The 23025-nt window shown below is 48.1% G+C and overlaps 1 protein-coding gene across 1 annotated transcript in view; it reads right to left on the bottom strand.

The window, feature by feature from the left end:
* The window catches only part of dchs1a (dachsous cadherin-related 1a), an 86737-nt gene that overhangs the window by 23582 nt on the left and 40130 nt on the right, over window positions 1–23025 (bottom strand). Inside the window, exons 3-6 of the mRNA XM_027017956.2 lie at window positions 4173–4361; window positions 3013–3244; window positions 2403–2639; window positions 948–1964 (exon numbers count right to left, since the gene is read on the bottom strand). Coding sequence (XP_026873757.2) covers window positions 948–1964; window positions 2403–2639; window positions 3013–3244; window positions 4173–4361 — 1675 coding nt within the window. The remainder of the gene's footprint in view (window positions 1–947; window positions 1965–2402; window positions 2640–3012; window positions 3245–4172; window positions 4362–23025) is intronic.

The raw sequence follows: 23025 nt of genomic DNA on the forward strand, positions 1-23025 counted from the left end.
GAGAGAGAGAGAGAGTGAGAGAGAGAGTGAGAGAGAGAGCGAGAGAGAGAGCGAGAGAGAGAGAGAGAGCGAGAGAGAGAGAGAGAGAGAGAGAGAGTGAGAGAGAGAGAGAGAGAGAGAGAGAGAGAGAGAGAGTGAGAGAGAGAGCGAGAGAGAGAGTGAGAGAGAGAGAGAGAGAGAGAGAGAGAGAGCGAGAGAGAGAGAGAGAGAGAGAGAGAGGGAGAGAGAGAGAGAGAGAGAGAGTGAGAGAGAGAGAGAGAGTGAGAGAGAGAGAGAGAGAGAGAGAGAGAGCGAGAGAGAGAGAGAGAGAGAGAGAGCGAGAGAGAGAGAGAGAGAGTGAGAGAGAGAGAGAGAGAGAGAGCGAGAGAGAGAGAGAGAGAGAGAGAGCGAGAGAGAGAGAGAGAGAGAGTGAGAGAGAGAGAGCGAGAGAGAGAGAGAGAGAGAGCGAGAGAGAGAGAGAGAGAGAGAGAGCGAGAGAGAGAGAGCGAGAGAGAGAGAGAGAGAGAGTGAGAGAGAGAGAGAGAGAGAGAGAGAGCGAGAGAGAGAGCGAGAGAGAGAGAGCGAGAGAGAGAGAGAGAGAGAGCGAGAGAGAGAGAGAGCGAGAGAGAGAGTTGGAGAATGGAGGCAGACAGCATCAGGAGGCTTTGATCACATTGACGACCCACCCCACCCTGGCTACTCCTCCAGTATGTCCCTGTGCAGCAGTGCTGACAGGTGTGTGAGGCCTGCCAGACGTCTGAGGTGTCCAAGGTCCTCTGCCTTCCGCTGGGATACAACGTGTGGAAACCAGCGGGTCGAGCAGCGTTTATCACGCTCCAGTTTTATTCAGCAGACTCATCCATAATCGCCCAGTGCTGACAGCCCAGATCTGACTGGATCTCTTTCTGTGGGAAGATTAATATCCCTGGACAGCCGAGCTGTCAGGTCGGACCACGTCAGGGCCTCACCTGTGTGGGAGTTGATCTGGAAGTGGCGGTCTGGGTGCAGGAGGCGGTAGACGAGGCGGCTGTTGAGGCCGGCATCGCGGTCCACGGCGGCCAGGCGGCCGAAGCCCGTGCCGGGCAGCAGGTTCTCCTGCACGGCCAGGAAGGCCCGCTCCTGGGCCAGGCGCGGGGCGTTGTCGTTCTCGTCGGTTATGGCCACGCGCACAGTGGCGCTGCCCGTCTTTTTGAGGTGCCCGTGGCCGCTTGTGGCCAGCACGGTGAGCAGGTACACCTCCTTGGCCTCGCGGTCCAGCGCGCCCTTCACGAAGAGCCAGCCGCTGTCAGACACAACGCCGAAGCTCGCCGCGTCGCCATCCGGCCGAAGGTGGTACTGCGGCGGTGACGAGGTGCCCGGCTCCCTGCTGAGAGCGCGCACTTGCAGGAAGTGCGTGTTGAGGGCCGTGCCCTCCTTCAGCTCCACGCGGTAGGTGTGCGTGTCGAACGCAGGCCCTTGGTCGTCGTCCGCCTGCACGTGCACCACCAGCGTGAAGGTGGCGCTCAGCTGCGGCGCACCCATGTCCTTACCCACCACCAGCAGGTCGTAGCGGGGTGTGGTTTCGTAGGACAGGCTGGCAATCAGGCGGACATCCCCGGTGCTGCGGTCCACGCTGAAAGTCCTATGCCCGGCACCGGGGAGCAGGTCGAAGGTCACCATGCCGTTGAGGTCGGAATCGCGGTCCTCCGCCTGGATCTTGTGCACTACGGCGCCCGCCCTCATGTCCTCGGACAGGATCAAAGACTCGGAGGACGATGGGAGGAAGACGGGCGCGTTGTCATTGACGTCGGCCACCGTGATGCGCACGCGGGTCTGGCCGAACGCTGGCGGGCTGCCGCTGCGCGCCTGGATCTCCAGCTCCAGAGCGGGCTGGGACTCACGATCCAGCGGAAGGCCGGTCCTCACGACCCCTGTGTCAGGATCCACCGTGAAGTACCCAGTAGGGTCCCCGGAGCTGATGGTGTAGGAGATATCCTTCAAGAGCCCTGGAGAGAGGAAGGGGGGAAAAAGAGGAAATGGCAGAGGGAGAGAAAGAACGTAGGAAAGGGAGAAAGAAAAAGGGGGGAAAAGTGTGTGAGGGTGAGAGAAAACATGGCAAGGAGCCAGAAATATATCAACCCTCAGCCTTTAAGCTAGCACTCAGAGGCCAAACCTGTTACCAGTTATTTTTTCATCACGTGACATGATGGAGTGTTTCAACTGTCCAAAGAAAATTGTTAAAAAACTTAAGTAGCGAAATGGAATCTATGATTAATGTTGATTCTAAATGAGGTGTGTACAGTGGCTCCGGGCCTATTTGGGCAAGTGGTGCCGTGCGAGGAAAAGAAGTCCAGACGGTGCTTTTCATCACGTCGGGGCTGGGCCCGGCGTGACGGATAGACCCAGGCCTGCCCTGCGCTCGTCCCATACCGCGGATCACCCACCGGTCTTGGTGCTGGCACGCACGGTGCCCACCCGGGTCCCACGCAGGGCGTCCTCGGGCACAGTGAAGAAGTACTGGGAGCGCTCGAACACGGGCGGCGCCACCAGACCGGCTACGACGCTGATGTTTACGCGGGCGTTGAGCGGGGCAACGAGGCCGCCGCCATCTTGGGCTGAGATCACCATGGGAACGACTGTGTTCGCCTTTCCGTGGAGAGAGCGCGACAGAGAAATTACCCCTGAAAATGACACAGGTAGCATGAGTTTCCAGGCCCAGGAGTCACTGGTCTACCACCAGTGGTCTGCATAACGACTGCCAGTTGCATGCAGTGTGTTTTATGCCCGCTGATCATTTACACTCAAGGCTCTCATTCCTCTCTCGTGTAGCTACATTCCTTTCACAGTACGTTCAGGGTATTCACTGAAAAATTCTCAGTAGTTGCTGAAAAACATGCCTTATGATGAATAACTTAATAACAAGCGCAAAGTTTGAAAAGTTTTGTGTGTTGGTTACACGTGCAAACTTTTTCCGCACGTCACAAAATGTGAACAGATTAGTCATGCCGAGCTGTACTGGCCTGTACCGCCCTGTGGGTGACCCTGTGACCTCACCGGTGTCTTTGTTGAGGGTGAAAAAGGGCGAGCTCCCTCCTGGTGCCGTGTGGTACGTCACCCTGCCATTTTCCCCGGCGTCGGGGTCGTGGGCGGTCACGCGGACCACCGACGTGCCGGGGCTGCTCTGCGTGCTCAGGCTCACGGCGTAGTGTAGGGGATAGAAGGCGGGCCGGTTGTCGTTCACGTCCAACAGGTCCACGCGCACGTAGGCCACGGAGCTCAGGCCTCCCTGAGGACAGACAGCCAGCCCACAGGCACAACACTGCTCATCTGACACTAGCACTTATGTGAAAGCACGCACAGGAGTGTGAACCTGCACTCCCAGCATCCCACAGGGGTTCACGCTGTAGCACTTTATATCTGGGTAAAAAAAGGGTGTAATTTGCCATTATTAAGCGATACTTCACTTTAAGGAGAGCGATATCTTATTGCTATTGTGGCGACTTCTTTGACACTAAATGAAGGTGATTAAATCTGGAAAACTGCACACCTTTGCAAACAGTTACATAAGGACATACATTCCCCCTCCACTTTATTAGAAATGCTGTGTACTTTGCACTTACATTCTCGAGAGACCTTATGTGGAGTATACTTACAGACTATTGTCCAAAATACCCAGTCTTCAGAGGCCCTGAGAAGCGACCATGAACAGAAAAGCTGACGCCAGCATTAAACTGGTGTGCAGAACCCTCAAATTTCACACACATTCTACTAAAGCTGAACAGCAGAGTTGAACTGGGACGTTCAGTGTCACCGCCACTATCCAACTGAAAGGTCCGTCAAAAGCTCTTGCGAGTTTGTACTTCAGTCCGGTCGAGTAGAAATGATTGGGAATTAGCGAATGGGGAAAATCTCTCTGGTTCCGTGTTCAAACAGGAACCCTCTAACCAAAACATTTTAGGCACTCGCTGAGGTTCGGAGGGTTTCGGAGTTGGATGGGTGGATGGGTGGACTGTCCCCCGGGAAAGAACACCATGTGATAGCTGGAGCAAACATCGTTCCACACTGCCCTGCCCACTTTTCTCAGAAAAAATGTCTTTATAGGCTGCATTTCTGTAACATGGCAGCCAGGAAAAGACATGGAGATCGGCAGCTGTAGGTTAATGGAACTGCACCCTGGGCGGCGCGGGAGTGAACGGTACGAGCGGGTGACTCACCCCGTCCACGGCGGTGACGATGAAGTCGTAGCTGGCTGGGCCCTGGTCGCGGTCAAGGCTGGTACTGGTACAGATCCGTCCGCTGTCTTTGTTAATGGTGAAGTGGGGAGGGATCGGGCTGCCTGACCCTGTCCCCAGGGAATAGGACACAGATCCGAATGAACCGCCATCCGGGTCCCGGGCTATCACCTGGACAGGGCGTACAGACAGAGACACACTCAGATTACACTCAGATATACTCAGCACATTCAGTGCATTACACCCACATATACTCAGTACTCATAGTACATAGTACAGATATACTAAAATACTCAGATTACACATCAAAAGAACATATCAGTGTGTGACCAGCGTCTAAATTCAGCAAAGCAGACGGAGTAAAGTAAATAACACGTGAATAAACCGAAACATAAAAATGTGTCCCAAAGGATGACGCACCAAATGCATCAGACAGAGGATGGAGTTACATTACACAGACATGTTTACTAACGTCACTTTACTAAATGCAAGACTCTTATCAGACTTGTTCAGGCCAAGCGGGAGCGCGGCATGTGCGGCCCCGTTGGGTGACGACACGGTGCGTTTATCTTTCTCTGTGTTTAATGGCATTTAGCTACGCACGACTGAACACAGAGGAGGACGCTCAGATGGCACACCTGGAGCGTCTCGCTCTCCAGGGCTGGGGGGGTGTTATCGGGCCGAGCGAGCCATTGAGAGCGGGCTGCTGGCAGCCGGCACCGCGACGGAGGGACATAATGACTTTCACAGACCCAGAACAGAGGCGAAACTCCGCTCCAGAGAGCGAGGGGGACAGAGAGAGAAATAGGAGAGATCAAAAAACACAAAACAAGAGAATCAGTAGAACAAAAGAAAGAAAGAAAGATGCACATCACACTTTAAACAGATACTTTGGCAATGTTTTATGTTTCGTTGCAAAATGTGTAAACAACTGAAAAATAGCGATCCCTAGAGAATACAGGTGTATCATCCCACAGTGTAGGAAAATCAGACATTAAATGTAAAGGCTTAAACATCTGTTAGCTAAGAGACTCCATTACGCAAGAAGAACTGTACACATCATCCCAGTGCAGCCAGCCAGCCTGGTTGGGAAGAGCCTCTCTGCACGCTAAACCACTGGACATCAGCAGCTTTGTCAAATTCAGACACAAATAAGGGTGTAATTTCGAGTAGATCCTTTAGAAGTCTGACGACGCGGAGTGTGACCGGGGCAGAGTGTGGGTTTGCCCGAGGACCTGACTCGTGACTCGAGGACCTGACTCGCAAAAGCTCGGCTCCTCAAACAGAAGCACGGTGGCAACTAGGGACCTTTGACCCTGAGAGAGCGCTGGAACTCACCACAGCACTTTAAAAATGATATTCCCGTCTGGTCACTGGCCACTGCCTGCAAGACGTGTAAGGAGAGAAAGGCGAATCTGTGTTTGGCCTACAAATTAGCTGTGACAAGGCACCAGATGTTTGTTTTACTCGACAGCCAGAAACTTGGCTCAATAATCACACACGTATCAAGTATTTATGATTCCAAGAGCGGGAAAGTAAACCAAAGGTGATCTCAGGTCCGAGCACTTGAGAGGCACTGAAAGCTGAATTTGGAAGCATCTTCTGTCAACTCTAGCTGACTGTACGTAAATGTAGCGGCTTCTGAAAAACAGGGAGGAAACATCATTTTAAGGGCTTGCTTGTGTCTGCAGCAAAACGGTGTAGATCATCTTGATTACCTTTTTAACAGCCACTGGCTCCTGTGGGAGTTTGCTCTCTCTCTCTCTCTCTCTCTCTCTCTCTCTCTCTCTCTCTCTCTCTCTCTCTCCCCCTCTCTCTCTCTCTCTCTCTCTCTCTCTCTCTCTCTCTCTCTCTCTCTCTCTCACACACACACACACACACACACACACACACTCACACACACACACACACACACACACTCACACACTCACTCACACACACACACACACACACACACACACACACACACTCACACACACACACACACACACACACACACACACACACACACACACACACTCACACACACACTCACACACACACACACACACACACACACACACACACACACACAAACAGAACAGTTTTTGAGATTCGTCCTTTTTAAGATGCATTTGCCTCTGCCAAGATAATCATAGGCATTTGTGTGCCGTTTCAAGACAAGCTTAGCCGTCTCAGCCTCGAACAGATGGTAAGTGAGTCAAATAATGCAGGGCCTGTAAAACTGTATACACATCCGACTCCACTGAAAATCCCGTCTAAATCCTTACATGCTTTTTTCTCACGCAACTATACTACACTCGCACACGCACAGTTGCAGACGCCCAGGCGCACCCCCCCAGACGCACAGGCCCACACGCCCGGGCGCACTCCCCCAGACGCACAGGCCCACACGCCCGGGCGCACCCCCCCAGACGCACAGGCCCACACGCCCGGGCGCACCCCCCCAGACGCACAGGCCCACACGCCCGGGCGCACCCCCCCAGACGCACGTGCACAGGCCCACACGCCCGGGCGCACCCCCCCAGACACACAGGCCCACACGCCCGGGCGCACCCCCCCAGACGCACATGCACAGGCCCACACGCCCGGGCGCACCCCCTCAGACGCACAGGCCCACACGCCCGGGCGCACCCCCCAGACGCACAGGCCCACACGCCCGGGCGCACCCCCCCAGACGCACGTGCACAGGCCCACACGCCCGGGCGCACCCCACCAGACGCACAGGCCCACACGCCCGGGCCCACCCCCCCGAATGCACAGGCCCACACGCCCGGGCGCACCCCCCCAGACGCACGTGCACAGGCCCACATGCCAACGTGCCATATGTCAGGCAAAATGCCACAAGTGCCCCGACTGCAAAGAGCGGAAACGTTTTTTGTTTTTTGTTTTTTTTTTGCTGTTGTTGCTGTCACTCGATCCTACCCACCGGGGCGTGAGAAAGGAAAGAAACCCGGGCGAATGCTGTCCCTGCGTGAGCAGGCCATGATGTGCCCTCCCTCAGAGGCGAGGCCGAAGGCCGGTCGCGTTAGCAGAGAGCAAGCTGGAAGGAGCCACAGATTGATTACTCATGCTCTCTCCTTTTCCCGAGCCTTCAGACGAGGACTGGGGGCGGGTGAAGACAGAGCGGCTCTTCCTGACGCATCGGCACCGGCGCGTCAAGAGGCGCCGTCCCCGCTCCAATCTCCAGCATGACGGGACCCGAGCAAGCCGAGACGTTTATGAGAGCACGGAGGTGGGGCGTGCTGTGTATTTATCACAGGCACGTTTCCAGCCACCCAAATCAGGTATTTCAGGGACATAAATTGTGGTTCAAACAGTTCTGATATTTGTTTAGGTTGCTGGAAGACTGTCTAGCCACAAGAGTGACATTATTTCATCAGCCTGCTCTCTCATTTAAAATGACCTCAAGCAAACCAATTACAAATGGCCGTAAACAAAGCCATCCAATCAGAGATGTTCCTCAGCCAAGCTAAACAGGACTGGGATTCCAAGAGTCTCAAGACATAACTGTATGATAAGAAGAAAGCTAAACTCCACTCTGGCTGGTCTCTTCTGACCAGAGCTCATGTGTACCAATGTGCTCAGTCACAACAATGTACGTACTGTTCGGCAACTTATAAATTACACTGCTATAGGACAGGGAGCAGGCTGCCCGGAACATTACACCAATGGGAGAGTGCCAGGAAGGGACGCTGCCTGTGTGTCCACCGGCACTATACTCGCTCGTGTGGGCTAACGAAAACACACACACACAGTTGTGTTGGCACCAATTCGCAAAATGACATGGGACCTGTCAAGAGGTCAAAAAAAGATGCATGATGCAATGTAAAAAAGTACAGTAAAGTAAATAAAGTCTGAAAAGTTTGTGTCTGTTCAACTTGAGGCAAGCCCACTGAAAAGTTACAACACCCTCCTTCCTGAGACACTTCTATTCAAGGACTTTCTGTGTAATGGACCTGCATCTGTGGATCCGCACGTAACGACGTGTGAACAAGGTAAATATAGCTCTGATGCAGACAGAAGCGTTGCTACCTGTGATCCTGGCCCTCAGGTGAAGCGATGGGGAGATCAGAGAGAAAAGCTGGCACGTTCTTTACTTGCAGAGACTCCTAAGAACCAGGCCGAGCTCACCGAGCACAGCCCGCATTCTCCGCGGCTACAGTATGGTTTTTTACTGTCGCCATCAATCAAATTCCGCGATGCCGCAAATAAAGTCAAGAGATGGGTGCATTGATAGATAGTGTGTAATAAGAATCAAGAGCAGAAACAGACCCCGAGACAGACAGCAAAAGTTATGCATAGGCCTTGTGAGATGAAGAGTGCAAATAAGCACGGGGGGTGACGTGGAATGGGAGAAGTGGTGGTCTGAGCCATCGCAGCTGTGGAAGCCCCCCCACCCCTTCCTCTCTCTGGCATCATATCAGAGAGGTGGAGGGTTGAGTGTGGGAGAGGGAGGAGGAACGGAGGAAGGAGAGGGTTGATGGGATACCTCCCACCATCCTCTGCCTCCCTGACCGCTGGCCAGAGGGAAAGCAGCAGGTTCCTCCGGCAGCTCATTAGAGTTCTCCGGCTGAAGCGGTTCTGACACGTAGGAACACACAGTTTCACGAAGCCACCAGCAGTGTGTGCCGGGGAGGAGGCAAGGATCTTTGGCCAACAGCACCTACGCAGAGCACAGAAACCTGCCGCATGGCCCGAGCACAATCGAGCTTTTCCAAGAATGGTGCAGAAAACGTCTGTACAAATACAATTGGACGTAAACCATCATTTATATAGTGTTTTATGCGTTTTAGGCTCTTCTTCTGAGCACAGTCTTGATTTTTGTTATTCAATGTGCTCTTAAACAGCATGTGCGGACGCCAATTTGCTGTCGTGCGCACAGCGGACTGAACGAGAGAGCCAGAGGTGTCGGTCCTCGTCACCCAGACCGGTCAAACTCGCCAAAGGGGAAAATATCCACCTTCTCCTGGCATAAAAAAGAAAAGAAGAACTCTCCAGTAGACAGGCCAGCTTGTTCTTCTAACACTGGAGTGCGATTCACATTTGAATCAGTTCTCGAGGCTTTTATGACGCACGGTGGAGAGTATCTCCAAGGATCAATATCTTCCATGTGCTACGCTCCCAGTGACCACAGAACAAGCCGAAGATGGGTGCAATATGGGGCTTTTGCATTGGCTTGCAATATTTCTCCACATTCCCCCAGAAATAACGGATCCATATGACATCACCAGGGCAATCCCCTCTGGATTTGTGAATCATTCTGTTCCCTCCAGATGTCCATTAAATTATTGTGTCATCCCTGTAAAACATCATATACATGTCAAAACCACTAAGGGTTTTTATGCAGAGCTGGGTTCCATTCTGAAGCTGTGTGATAGCGAGCCAGCAGGCAAGGCACTACCAACATCAAGCGCTGACCAGTCAGCACTGGAACGTATTCCAACTGCTGTGTTGATCTCCTCGATCTAAATGACAGTGGATTCAGTGGATATTTAAACTTATTGCACACTGTATTGTGTTGTAGTTTTGATTTTGAATGTATATAGTAGCCATTTTCCCCCCATCAATCTACCCTTAATCACCCATAATGACAAAGTGAAAACATTTTAAGAGTTTTGTAAATGAATTTAAAATCAATAACTAAGTGTGCGCGCGCGCACACGCACACACACACACACAAAATAAAATAAAAAAAGGTATTCCCAAAAATATATATGTCACCTTGGCTGTGACACTCCAGTATGTGGTCAGGTACATTCTTTTTGCTTAATTAACGCTTCAAATATTTCTGGACCTCAGTTGGCGTTCACCTGTTGCAAACTGACTTCATTAGACCTAGTTTGGAAAGGTACACACCTTGGTCAATAAGGGCCCATTTGGAAGAACCTTGGCACAACCCTTTATACTTTCTTAGTGTTGGCCATCCAGCTAAATGTGGCATCCAGGCAGGAAGCGCCTCGGTCACGGAGGCAAGAAAGAACCAAAGAGTCATTCTCAAAGAATTCTATAAGTTGAGTGCAATGACAGGGAGATCTCTGCAGCTCTTGCAAAAACCAGGCCTTTATGACAGCAGACAGAAGCCACTGACGAGTAAAAGGCACTTGGAAGCCTGCTTTGTTCACTAAACGGCACGTACTCCAGCAGCACGCGAAAAAAAACATTCTCTGGACTGATGAGACACAAATTAAACTGGTTGAGCAGAAAGGAAAGCACTAAGTCTGTAGAAAAACACAGAGTGCAGACAACCCCTGCAGTAAAACACGGTGGAGCGAGCATCATGCGATGCTCCTCAGACACATGGAGTGGGAAACAACTAAGGACCAGATGAATGCAGTCCAATACCTGAATACTCCTGACGAATACATCCTCCAGAAAAACAGAGAGTTGGGTGGCAGTTCACCTTTCAACATGACAATAACCCAAAGCATACTGCCAAAACACCACTGGAGGGGCTTCGGTCCAAGTCTCTGGATGTGCTTGAGTGGTCCAGCCGAAGTCCTGAAGATGGACATTCGCAGGTGCTCTCTATCCAATCTGACAAAGCTTAAGAGGATCTACCATGAGGAACAGGCTAAACTTGCCAAAATCAGCTATGGAAAGGTCGTAGAGTTGAATCTAAAAAGACGAGAAGCTGTAGAGTTGTATCCAAGAAGATAAGAAACTGTAGAGTTGTATCCAACAAGACGAGAAGCTGTAGAGCTGTATCCAAGAAGACGAGAAGCTGTGTTTGCTGCTAAGAGGGCATTTACAAAGTAATGAATGGTCTGAATGCTTTTGTGAATAAAAGTTTTTGATTTTTAATTGACTGTAAATTGATGGGTAAAAATGGCAATAATATCCATTCACAATTAAATCTACAACACAATAAAATATGCAATAAGTAAAGGGGTTTGAATACGTTCTAAATCCACTGTACTTATGTGGCATCTACAGAGTACAGAAAAAAAAGTTTATTTCAAGAGGGCTGGTGTAGTTTTTTTATTAATCAATAACACATTTCTCAATCATATGACATAAATAGGGCCCGATACAAATTCAAAATAACTGTCAAAAATATTTGAATCTGAGCACTGGTATAGCCCCAGTCAGCGGCATTTGCAATCAGAAGGATTAGGGCAGGCATGTATTTTTCTTAGGTCACTGTTACAGGCAATCTGAAAATCCCGAGGGAGGACCATATGTTGGGGTGGCAAGCTCCCAGAGGTGGCAGACTGAAATAACAAAGCCTTCACGCGCTGCAGCGTTTCATCCATCACCTCAACACGGATTCCGCGGGCTGGCAGCAGGCACACCGAAGCACGAGGTGCAAACGCCGGGGCGTCAGGGGCTCTAACTCAGCACAGTGAGAGGTACGGAAGAGGAGCAGAGGAGAAGACTCTGCCCCTGCCTCTCTTCTTCTCCTCTCATCTCCCAGTAAGAGCCAGGGGTTTGTCGTTCATCCAGCTCTGCAGCTGGAGGTGATTATGGCATCGGTCCACATCTGTGGTGAAGGGAACGAGCATGAGGTCTTGAAAAATAGGAGAAAGAGGAGTTATGGAGATATGGGGTCGGGGAGGAGCGGCGAGGGCAAGAAAATGGTTTTGGGATACGAAACAATTCATGTCAGCACAAGAGCTGTGAACAGACCCCGAAAGGAACAAGGCGACTGGCCAATTAAATCAGGGACAGCCTGTCCGAACCCAAACTCAAATCCGGCTCACGTCTTCCACCACCGCAGAATGTCTCCCAAATTCTCCACAAAGCCGTTTGGGTTTGGCCGTCATGGCAGAAAATACGGCAGGAATGTAAGCTGATGAGGTCTCGCTGCAGCCCCACCCCCCTCGGAGGCGACTGGCTTGTCATTTAGTTGGGTGTAATATTTCCAAGACTTGTAAAATTGTTTTCCATTATATGGCCTAAATGGTCTAACATGCGGTTCAAATGATGAATCGCTACGCTTATCTATCCACCACTGCATGGGCTGATAGCTCGTCAAAGGAGGATTCAGATTAGGGCTTTAATTTCCGTACAACGTGCTAGACATGACCATGACTTCATTGTGAAACGTTTTTAATAATAACAATAGATTGGATTGTGTTTTTTCTAAATCCAAAGCACTACAATCCAGCAAATGAAACAATACAAAAAATCACTAGTCAACAATGATTTTGTTTCCTACAAAAATACCTGTTTATTATGTATCTTTGCACATGGAATCCAAATGTTTCCAGAATCTCTCTATCACCCATGGTCTTTTTTTGTTCTGGTACACTCACATGCGAGTGCGAGTGAGAAATCTGCCAGCAAAGTTTTGCACATACTGGAACCTTTGGAGGGATTTATAAGGTAGAACAGCAAAAAAGAAAAAAAAGCACTATAATAGTCCAGTGAGGAAAAGCTTGAGCTTGTCAGGTTTACATGGATGGTAGAAAGATTTTGAGTCTCTAACTTACTATGGAAAATGACTCTTGTGACTCGTTATGCACTTGCGTAGAAGGTCTAATCACCCATGGGAAGATTAAAACAATTACATTTAAGGATAGATGTCTGTCTGTGATTAAAATGATCTGTCTTAGAAGAAATTAGCAGAAGAAAATTTTGGGGTTATTACAGAGAGCGGATATAAATTTCATCTGGATAAAAATGAAACCAAATTTCCTAATGCTCTTCCCCAAATGTAACATATAAATACTAAACAGTAACGGTCCGCGGATAGATCTTTGAGGAACGCCTTGGCAAACCCATACAGTGTGAGATTTATTAGTAGCTAACAAGACAAAAACTGTGAACAGTCGGAAAGGTAAGATTTTAGTAAGCACATTTGCAGAAATATCCAGCCATTTTTCTATAAAGACTAACAGGAGAGTGTGACAAGTTGTACTGAAGGCAGCACTAGTCCAATAAAATGAGCCTCTGACTCCAGCGACATAAGATCATTCACAGCCCTCACCAAGCTTGAAATCCAGACTGAAATAGTTCAAAAAAGTTTATTCTGTATCAGATGTTCTTGAGGTTGGGCTCAGAGACTTTTTTGCCAGAAATGGAAGCTAGAAATTGGGCGATAGTTTGTAAGGTGTTCAGTAGCTCTGGTTATTTCAAAACCATTTTGTTTTGTATTTACATGTCAGAGCCAATTGTACAAGCGTAGTGATGAATGAGTCAACTGAGGATATAGTGTTAACTGCTCATAGGCAAATGTGACGGGTGGGTGGGCAATACACCTCCAGAACCTGCTAATTCTTTGGATTAGAAGCTCCATACATTCCCAGCCACCAGGATTTATGTGATCCATGATTTACACAATTGTTCTGTGTACCTGAAAATAGAGATTTCTTAATGTAGTCTATTCTAAACTTTCTCAAAAAAGCAATTACGCTGTAACAAGATCATCTTCTAAGATTACAGTATTTGACTGATGGCTTTAATATCCTTGCCTTTGGGGTTGTATGATCAGAAGTGATGGAGGCTCAATTTGAAGACTGTCCTTGATAGACTCTGTAATAGACGCTTGAAGCGCTCTGTAATAACCACCCAGTAAAAGACACACATTGTCTAAGGACGTCAGAGGCAGCTGGGTTTCTGGCGGCGACCCAGAGCCTACAGCGGGTCAGTCCCCTGGCGGTGCATCCCTGGCCTTAGCTTGGATTCCGAACCTTGGCTGGGAGGGGGGGTGGCCCATGCAAAGCAAGCATCTGATCCCTGCATGTCCGTCTCTGTTTCAGAACCCGGAGAAGGCTGGGGCCACTCGCTCACATACTGTGCGGGTCTGGGAGAGGCACAGAAACACACTGACTCACCATGTTAGACATGGAGCACAAGTAATTTCACAAGCTTGACAATATGAAGGCCTTTAGTGTCTGTTTGCAATAACAGCTCTCCCATGGGGTAAGATTCTTATGTTTCAGACCCTGCTGTATGCAGAACGCCGCTGCTGGTATTTATGTTGGTGCATTTGAACTCTTGCATAAACGTGCCAGGCTTCTCAGAGGTTTAGCTGAGCCAGGACTAGCTGTTCTAGTGAAATGGGTGTGTGTGTGTGTGTGTGTGTGTGTGTGTGTCTGGGGGGGGAGGGGGGTGTCTAATGTGAACCATACCCTTGGTGAGGGAACAGACACCACTGATGTACTGCTGGGCTTCACAAGGCTGCTGGTGGAGAGTGGATGGAAAGCCCTGGCCCGGAACAACACACAGTTGCACGGTCCACCTGCTTCCGGCTGCCTGCAGCCGCGCCTGGCAGCCTTCGGGGTCAATAAGAAGACTGTGCAGGGGCGCAGGGCTTTTCCCCCGGCCGACAAAGGACTTGGCACAGCAGCCTTGCCAACACACAGAGGTAAAAGAATGTGAAAGGAACAGGCCAGAATTGGAGGCCATTCTCAAGAGAATAAACAGTGTTTTAAAAGGCGGGATTAGAATCATCAATGCTCTGAATCATCAATGCAAATGTGAGGGTCGCAGGCCTGAGCCCACATAGCATATTCCATAGTGGGTATTTAATGTGGTAAACACTAGCTACTTTCTATCAGATTATGTTGTAGCACAAAGAAGCTTTCAAATATTAGATGGAAAAGAATAAATTGCAGGCCTCTTACACTCCATACTTATTATTTAGCTATTGAGGCATTTTGTTCAGTAACTGCTGTGGATTATTCAGCAACTGCAACTATTTGGCAACTAAAACACAACGTATAGTTGCAGGAGTGTTGGAACCCCTTCAACAGGTCCTGGGAGTGTGAGGGGTTAACAGAACACCAAGCACCTGACCAGGTAAATGTGGACTGTGCCACCTAACACGTAGCTCCAGAAGCAGCTAAATGCTGCTCGTCTCTCACAGCAAGGTTATGTCCATTTCCCCAGGACGTGAGCAAATACACAAGAAAAACAAAAAAGAGAGAATTGGCCCCTTTCCAACCTCTCTCCTCGATTTTTCTCCATTAGTTGAAAGCAAAAAATGTCGCAAATGCTTTCAGCCGGTTTATGACAGGCCAGAGGATTGTGTTTATGGAAAGTATATTTCCACTGCAATTTGGTTTCGGGCCTGACGAAAACAGTAATCATGGCAAAGTGGGGCAGACAATTGGAGTCAAACTGTGGATCATCACAGGGCATTGCTAAAACATGACTTTTTTTCTTCTTCTAGAAAGATGACTGATCGAGGCTGAGCTGAAAATGGAACCACAAGTGTGATAATACCCTAGAACCCCTCACAGTGCATTCACACGGGACAGACTTTGACAGCATACGTCAGATCTTCCTCCAGTCCTGGGTTTTGGAGATGCCACATATACCAGAGTCATACTACTTGGATTTGTTGGTGGTTGTTTCAAATTTGTAAAACTCGGGTAATAGCAGGCAGTTATGAGGAAGCAAAGAGAATCAGCAAAGCCCCTAAAAATCCCCCTCCTATGGCACCGAGCTTGTGTGTTTATGGAGTTGTAGTGCTGAGTCAAAATGAAAATGAACCAGGAGCATAACCGTGATTAGATGGCAAAGCTTTCGGACAGTAGGGGCAAGGGGAGCAGAAGGTGGGGGACTGGGGGCAATCAAACCCGCCCCCCACGCTCGGCCGGACGCTGGTGTCTCCGCATTTCTCATGCCTGCTTCCTTATCGGTACAGACTGAGAGCAGTTCGCCGTGGCCGGAGATTCGTCCGGCGCGTGTGCGGAAAGGGCGATCGCAACGTGTACTGCGTGCCCAGGCTGTCTGAACCTGGCACTGGAATGTCGCTGTTGAAGACTTCCAGCAGAACAAATGCTTGGCTCTCGCTGCAGGCTGCATCTGCAGCCCATCAACAGCACAACAGTATAGACCCAGAATGTGGCACAACACTGCCGAAGCTCCCATCACCACCTCCCTCACCGCCCCTACTGCCCCGCGGTACTGCTTTACAGTGTTGGGAAACAAGACCAAAGCTGGACAATGCTAGCTACAGATCTGCTCCCCAGTTCTTTGGCTAGTACACACACACCCATTTATTTATTTATTTATTTATTTATTTGTTTGTTTATTTATTCATCAAACCACATTTCCCTGTATTTCCCTGTATCTCTCCTCGGCTCGGACAGAGCAGTTACAAAATGTATGACTATGTACATGACAAATAAACTCTATTCTCCACTTAGCCACAGGCACGGGATGGACCGGCTACAGACGACAATGGGGGTATATCTGCTGGGTGTGGACCTGCCGAGCACTTGGCTTCAGCATGACCTGTAATAACACCAGCCTTTAATAAGAGACTCTGCAGGACAGGAAAAACAAACGCTTCAGCTCTGTCAACTCCACAAGCCACTCACTACGCTGGACTCCGGCATTTCTCAGTCTGGCAGCTCTCGTTCAAGCTGCATTTCTATTTCAAAGCCCTGGTGCTTCGTTCTCAGTCTCACAACAGTCATGTTCAGATTCAGGCGTGCTCCAGTGTACATGTCAAGGACGCTTGGTGAGGTGACGCCAAACATATATCAATGTGAAGAAATGCTTTTGCTAACATCCTGTGGGGTATACATTCTGGTCTTGTCATGTTCTTACTGAATTTTGGGTCTTTGAGTGTCTCATATTTCTCATATTTGGTGCAGCACCTCCAGAAAAGAAGATCTTTGCTCATCAGGAAAACACTATCACATCTGTCCTGGCACTGCATCTAATTTTCTACCAGTGGAAATCCAAAAATCCTCCTTTGCAAATAAATTTAATAAAAAAAAAGAGAAAGTTTATAAAAGCACCCATGAATGACATTAAAGCCACCCAAAGAAACCCAAGAACAGCACTGAAGCAAAAATCAAGAAGGAACCTCTGATGTACAAATAGCAGAGTGTCAGTAAACAAAACTGAAATCTTGATAAATAATCTTCTCTCTCTCCAAGGAATAAGGGTTCTTCCAGGGGCTACAGCGATTCCCAGCGATTCCCAGTGATTCCCTAAACTGTCTCTTCCACTAAACACCTCCCCCACTTCCTTCTCTTAAAGATGATATACACATGATTACAGGACACGCTAACAACTGGAATGGAATGGCCTACCCAGTATAGACCCACTATGCAGGAAGTAATCATCTCAAGTGCAGAACCTGGATGTGTCGGAGGCTGCAGTCTGCCTGTGTCAAGTATGTATAGGTTAGCGATTTAATCTCGGCTCGCTGGAATGGTCTCCATAAACAGCCATATGCCCACTCCATCGGCCGATAAACCGGCCCCAGCAGGGGTCCGGCGAGACTGTCGGCTGGCTCACGCAAACCTCCTCTCCGCTGCTCCACTTCCGGCCATCTGAATGTCTAGGACCGGCCCCGTCCCTTAGGAGGCCATTCCTCCTCCGGTTCACTGCAGGGTCGACGGCGGAAAAAAACTCGCTTGCCGCTGAAGGATATGCCCCCCCCCCCCGAGCATGTGTTTGGGATCTTGCTCCCTAGTTCCGCTGGCACGCGAGTTAGTGAGTAAACAGACGTTCCGTTCCATACACATGGGGCTCGGGGGAGGCTGACAACGACATAACAAACCTCTAACGGTTTTACATCCTGCCGAATGATGACGAACGTGTTCTTAAAAGTCCCAGAGATAAACAAGAAAAACCACCACACAGACGGCGGGAATTAGTGACAATTAAAGATGGGATGTCCAATACAGAAGATTCTCATACCATGGAAGAATGGATGCTGGGGTATTCTAACCAGCAGGGTGACTGCTTGTGTCTGAGAGTGACATCAATTAAATGCAGTCTGGACATAAATGATTAATTACATTTCTTAGCCCTTGAAGTTTGCAGTTGCGCACGTGTTATGCCTGCATACTTCCGTTCACTTCTCTCCTCCAGAAAGAGGCCTCAAAATGCAAGCTGCTTTGAGATAAACTTGCTATTAATACAGTCCAATTGTGGACATAGATTAAATTTCCAAATGCTCCCAACAAATATATATGTCAATGGGTGCTTACTTATCCTAATATACACAATCCCCATGGCAAACACAAAGTGATTTTTTTACTGTGCAAAAGAGTGCAACACTGCAGTTTCAGAGAGAACGAGGAGGATGTGTCCAGAAAGGAAAATAAACCCCACAGGGTCATTTCATGACGGTTTATCTGCGTTAGGGCACTCGGAGATTTACTGGAATGCAGCAGGCCAAAACACACCAAGCACGACCTGACCTTTCAAGGAGAGTCTCCTGAAATCACCAACACATGGCCAGCTCACTGTCCACGGTGCAGCTGCCCAACCCAAGCAAGTGTGTCTGGAGTGACTGCATTAACGTGGTCTGGAACCTCAGCCAGAGGCGCTTAACCTCTGGGTCAGTCATGAATACATGTTCGCCCTAAGCACTCTGATTCCGCCTGGAAGCAACATGGCTGTCATTATAGCCCAGGCTTCGGGATAAATAGGCTTCAGCTTGCCCAGCTGTAGACAGGACAAGATCTCAACAGTCCTCCGATGTCTTGTAAATTACAATGACGGTTACCCTCTAGGTGAAATGCACATACATGATTTGTATGTCACTTTTAGCGTGGTTGATACATTCGGATAAGCAGAAAATAAAGCTTCGAAAGTTAGCAATAAAATCCTCACGGATCATTTATTTCAATAAACCATTTTTCCCCCCTTAAGGAAGGAAGAGTGTATTCCACATGGTGGGAAAGCCAACGTTTCCTGCCCTAAGCAGCAAACAGCCAAGACCAAGCCCTTGTCAGGGGCATCCGATGTCCTTGTTATATGTCACTCGTATCTGTTCGATTAGAGTACTTAAGATGGGAAGTTGCTCAAAATAAAATGAATATAAAAGCAGAAATAAATGCTTGAATTCTTTTTTATTCTTCTTATTGTTCAGTCTAAAGAGCAAAATCAAAGGTTTGCAAAGGTTTCAGTTGGCTAAGTGCTTCGGCTCATACTCACACGATCTGCACATTAGTGCACAATGCGATTTCTTAACACAGCAGCAAACTTTCCTCCTATCAGCGCAGTGTTATCATGGCAGTAGGAAGTTAATTTGCGTGATGTAAATCGGGGACACCAGCATAAAATCAATTCTATATCATATCAAGGTCTGTATATGTGATCTTGAATCTGGGTTCACATCTAGCGCCACCACATTCCCAGTATTCTGGGAAAGCTTGGATCCTAGGGCTTGCTATAGTCCATCACCCATGGGCAAAGAACCTGCATTTCAATCTATTCCTTATAGTGAGCTCCTGCAATATCTATCACAGATATCAGCTTCCAATTTAATGCCAGCATGTGTCATCTGGCATGCCTGTTAACAGTGCGTATCCATGGCTACGACCTCTTTGTTTCCTCTCCGAGGTTCATTTTGAGGCGTTTGAGGTTTGGGGTGGAACTGTGTGGAGGGAGGTCATCACCTCCGAGCACAGCGGTACCCTGCGGCAGCGCCCCACCCGAACAGATTGGAAGTCCTGGAGTTCTGCTGCATTTGTAAGGCCTCTGTATGGAAGGCTGCGAGATAAGCCTGATTGCAGAGTAAGAGGGTGAATGGACCTGCGGCCAAACGGGCCTCCTCACCGCCGACTCCGGCTTATCGCAGGTCTCTTGCTATGACATCACAGCTCATTTGACTGCAGAGCTGTTCTGCCTGAACGCAGAAGTCCGATTGCCGCCCATGTAAGGAACTCAAGCAGAAACTGTTGTAACTTGTTTCAAGTTGGACCTTTGCAGCACTGTTCTTAAGCCCTGTTCTTTTCTCTTTCACTACACAATGATTTGCCAGGATTTCATGGCTGGCCAGTTTGGGTGATTGATGGAGTACTGATGGTGGTGTCACTTGGAACAGTTGCATCACGTAGAGGTTATCCTATAACACTCCAGCAGGTCATTTAGCTTCAAAAGGTGCTGCGGACCTGGCAACCTCTTGGTTTTGTTGTGTAAGTGGGGCCCAAGTGGTTGAAACATTGTTTTGTACTACGGAAAACAATTACTGAATTATGTAACTCTTAATAGACTGTGTTGTTAAAGCTGTGAGAAAGGCCGGCTGTAGATAAGCCAACGCAAACACTACCAACCACACGGCAGCGCTCAGAACGACCCCACACCAGGCATCCCTAATCGGATCAATCAGTGGGAGGGGCAATCATGTGAGGTCCAGGGTCATAGGTCACTCAAATGGCCAGCTGCCCCATCCGCAACCTTTCACCCCACCCTCATCTATTCAGTCTTTTATGCATGACTCTGCCATGTTCCAAGCATTAGTAGAGGATATGTGCATGTGTGTGTGTGTGTGTGTGTGTGTGTCTGTGTGTGTGTGTGTGTGTAAAACTCACATTGAAAACATGCAGCAGACACACACAGGTCAGTTTCAAGAGTACTACAGAGAACACTGCCACATTGGGTTATTATACAAGCCATGAAACTCCAGCTCCTGGACATTAGCGGTTATGTATAGTTTAGAAGGTAAAATGATTTTGTCAGCATAGTCCAGTTGAGCACATTCAGGGTAGAAGAACTAGCCTCCAATGTTACTGTCTAAACAAGGCGGACCAAAACACTGGACACTGCATCTGCAATAAGAACCAAGTGAAATTCTAACCTTTCAATCTTTCAAGTGCAATCCCACTCCTTCACACTAAATATGATTTTCACCAAACACCTATTTTTTTATTTTACATTATGTTCTTATATCCCTAACACATAACTCTTACTCTGTAATTAGGAACACATAATGTCTTATTCCCTGTAAGTCACACAAATAATCTTCAAACAGCCCACAACACAAACTAAAAGGCATTGTTAAAAGACTAAGTCAAAGATGGAAAATTTTCTGCAAGCACAAATCAGATTTCTCCGCCTTAATGCGAGACAGCAACGTTTGATGCTTAAACCGATGGCAAGGTCTTCCGAACAAGAAAAAAAAGAATGTGGATTCCTGATGGATTGATCGAACCGCACAGTTCTAGCCCAGGCTGGGCCACAAGTGAACTGCAGATGCCACTGTTGACTTGCCATGTCTGTGTGGTGGCCTTTTCTAGCAGGTCACCTTAAGCTTGTGTCTAGATAATGAGTCTTGTCATTTCCACACAGCTCATGGCCAATCTTACTTGCGTCATTCCCTTGTTAAGTTTTAAAACAGTATTGTCTTGTGCAATATATATAAATATATATACATACCTGCCAATATACATAACCTGCCAATACGTGATTTATATATATATTGGCAGGTTCTATATGAAAATGATCTTTGCAAACAAGCTTTTTTAACTTTAAATAGTCATTGACTTGTGGGAACCATAACACATTAGCTTGGCAATTCACAATTTCATGCTACCATGTTATAAAATGATGGTGAAAATATTCATCATTGTGTTTTAATGTTACATTCTGTCTGTGATAATGTGTGATTTGAGTTTTAGAGAGGTCAATATCAAATGAACAGACATTTGAGATGTTTTGACCATCTAAATCTCTGACTGGGTTCAGTTTGCGTTTTTTAATTTTATTTTATTTTTTTACTGCCTGTAAATATTTCATCATTCTCAAATATTTCATAAAACAGCTCAGCTCATATGTAAGTAATGATTACATTAATGGGGATGGCATCGTTACCTTTGATTTTCAGTGATTTCAGTGTTGAAAGACACCGGCTGAAGGTACTGACTGAACTCATGATTGTCTCTTGCCAATCTGAAATTAACTTAAGACTTAATAGTCCAAGGTGAATACTGACTGTTCGAAAAGATTGTTATGTAATAACATGGTGACTTTTACTTTGAATCAGTTCATTGGCTTTACATGGAAGTAGTCTGGGGGGACTTTACAAATAAATAAATAAATAAGGCCTACAACACTACCATTTCTATTTCACTCTATAATCACCACACACACACACACACACACACACACACACACACACACACACACACACACACAAACTCACATCAAACAAAGTCATCGTATTTCTCTCCACGGTCTTGACCTGTGACACGGCCTAGGAACCACCTCCCACCACTAGCAATCGAGTCTGTTTATTAGTCACGAGATCCAATTTCTCAGTGACATATGGGTGCTCAGTGAAGTGATTCTGATCTTGAGGAGCCACAGTTACACGGATCTGAACAGCTGGACTATCAGTTTATGCGCTCGTCATTGTGCAAGTGACATCAGGAACTTCACGACCCCAGGAGAGACTCCAGAAATCTTCCCTTAGTTACTCTTGGATAATGATCTGCTAAGCCGAAGAACATTCTAGAGCACTTCTTTAACATAAAGGGAATCTAAATGATTAGAATTGCACTGTGGAGCTGTCCATGAGTACTATGGATTAAAATGTCAGGGGTTCAGGGCAGGCCACCTCCACCTCAGAGTTGCTAAAGCTCAGAGCAAACGCCTTGGAGATCATCCTACCTTCCTGTGTCCCTTTTATCTTCATCCGTGACCTCTTGTTCTGGGGATACGCAATGTTACGAAAGGAATTTCGGCCCAGCGCATCATGCACAAACCTCGCGACAGAACAAGATTTATCGCTGACACGTCTCCATCAGCATCGAGCTATCCATGCTCGGCCACATGGTTCACGGATCAGCGCCGGATGTCAGGCAGAATTTTTAAAGCAACTGCGACATGAGAAGCAGCCATGTTTAGATGCATTCTGTGCACGCTTCTCGGAACTGTGTCTCTGTGTCAAACTGTCAGTGCGTTTCCTCGGCCTTGGAAGAAAAATGCGCAGCCCTCACATGACCCGGATGCCGGGTGCACAGGAACAAAAGCCGCCAGACTGAGATTGGGGGGTGGGGGGGTGGGGAGCAGGTAAACAGCGGTCCTTGACGAGATGAAAAAAACTTCTGTTGGGATTGGTTTTGCAGCTGATTCGAGGCGTGATGGGTTCATAATCCACGAAATTGTGAAATAGTTCTGGTTAAGATAAAAC

The sequence above is a fragment of the Electrophorus electricus genome, chromosome 15 (assembly GCF_013358815.1).
Source record: "Electrophorus electricus isolate fEleEle1 chromosome 15, fEleEle1.pri, whole genome shotgun sequence".
Taxonomy (NCBI): Eukaryota; Metazoa; Chordata; class Actinopteri; order Gymnotiformes; family Gymnotidae; genus Electrophorus; species Electrophorus electricus.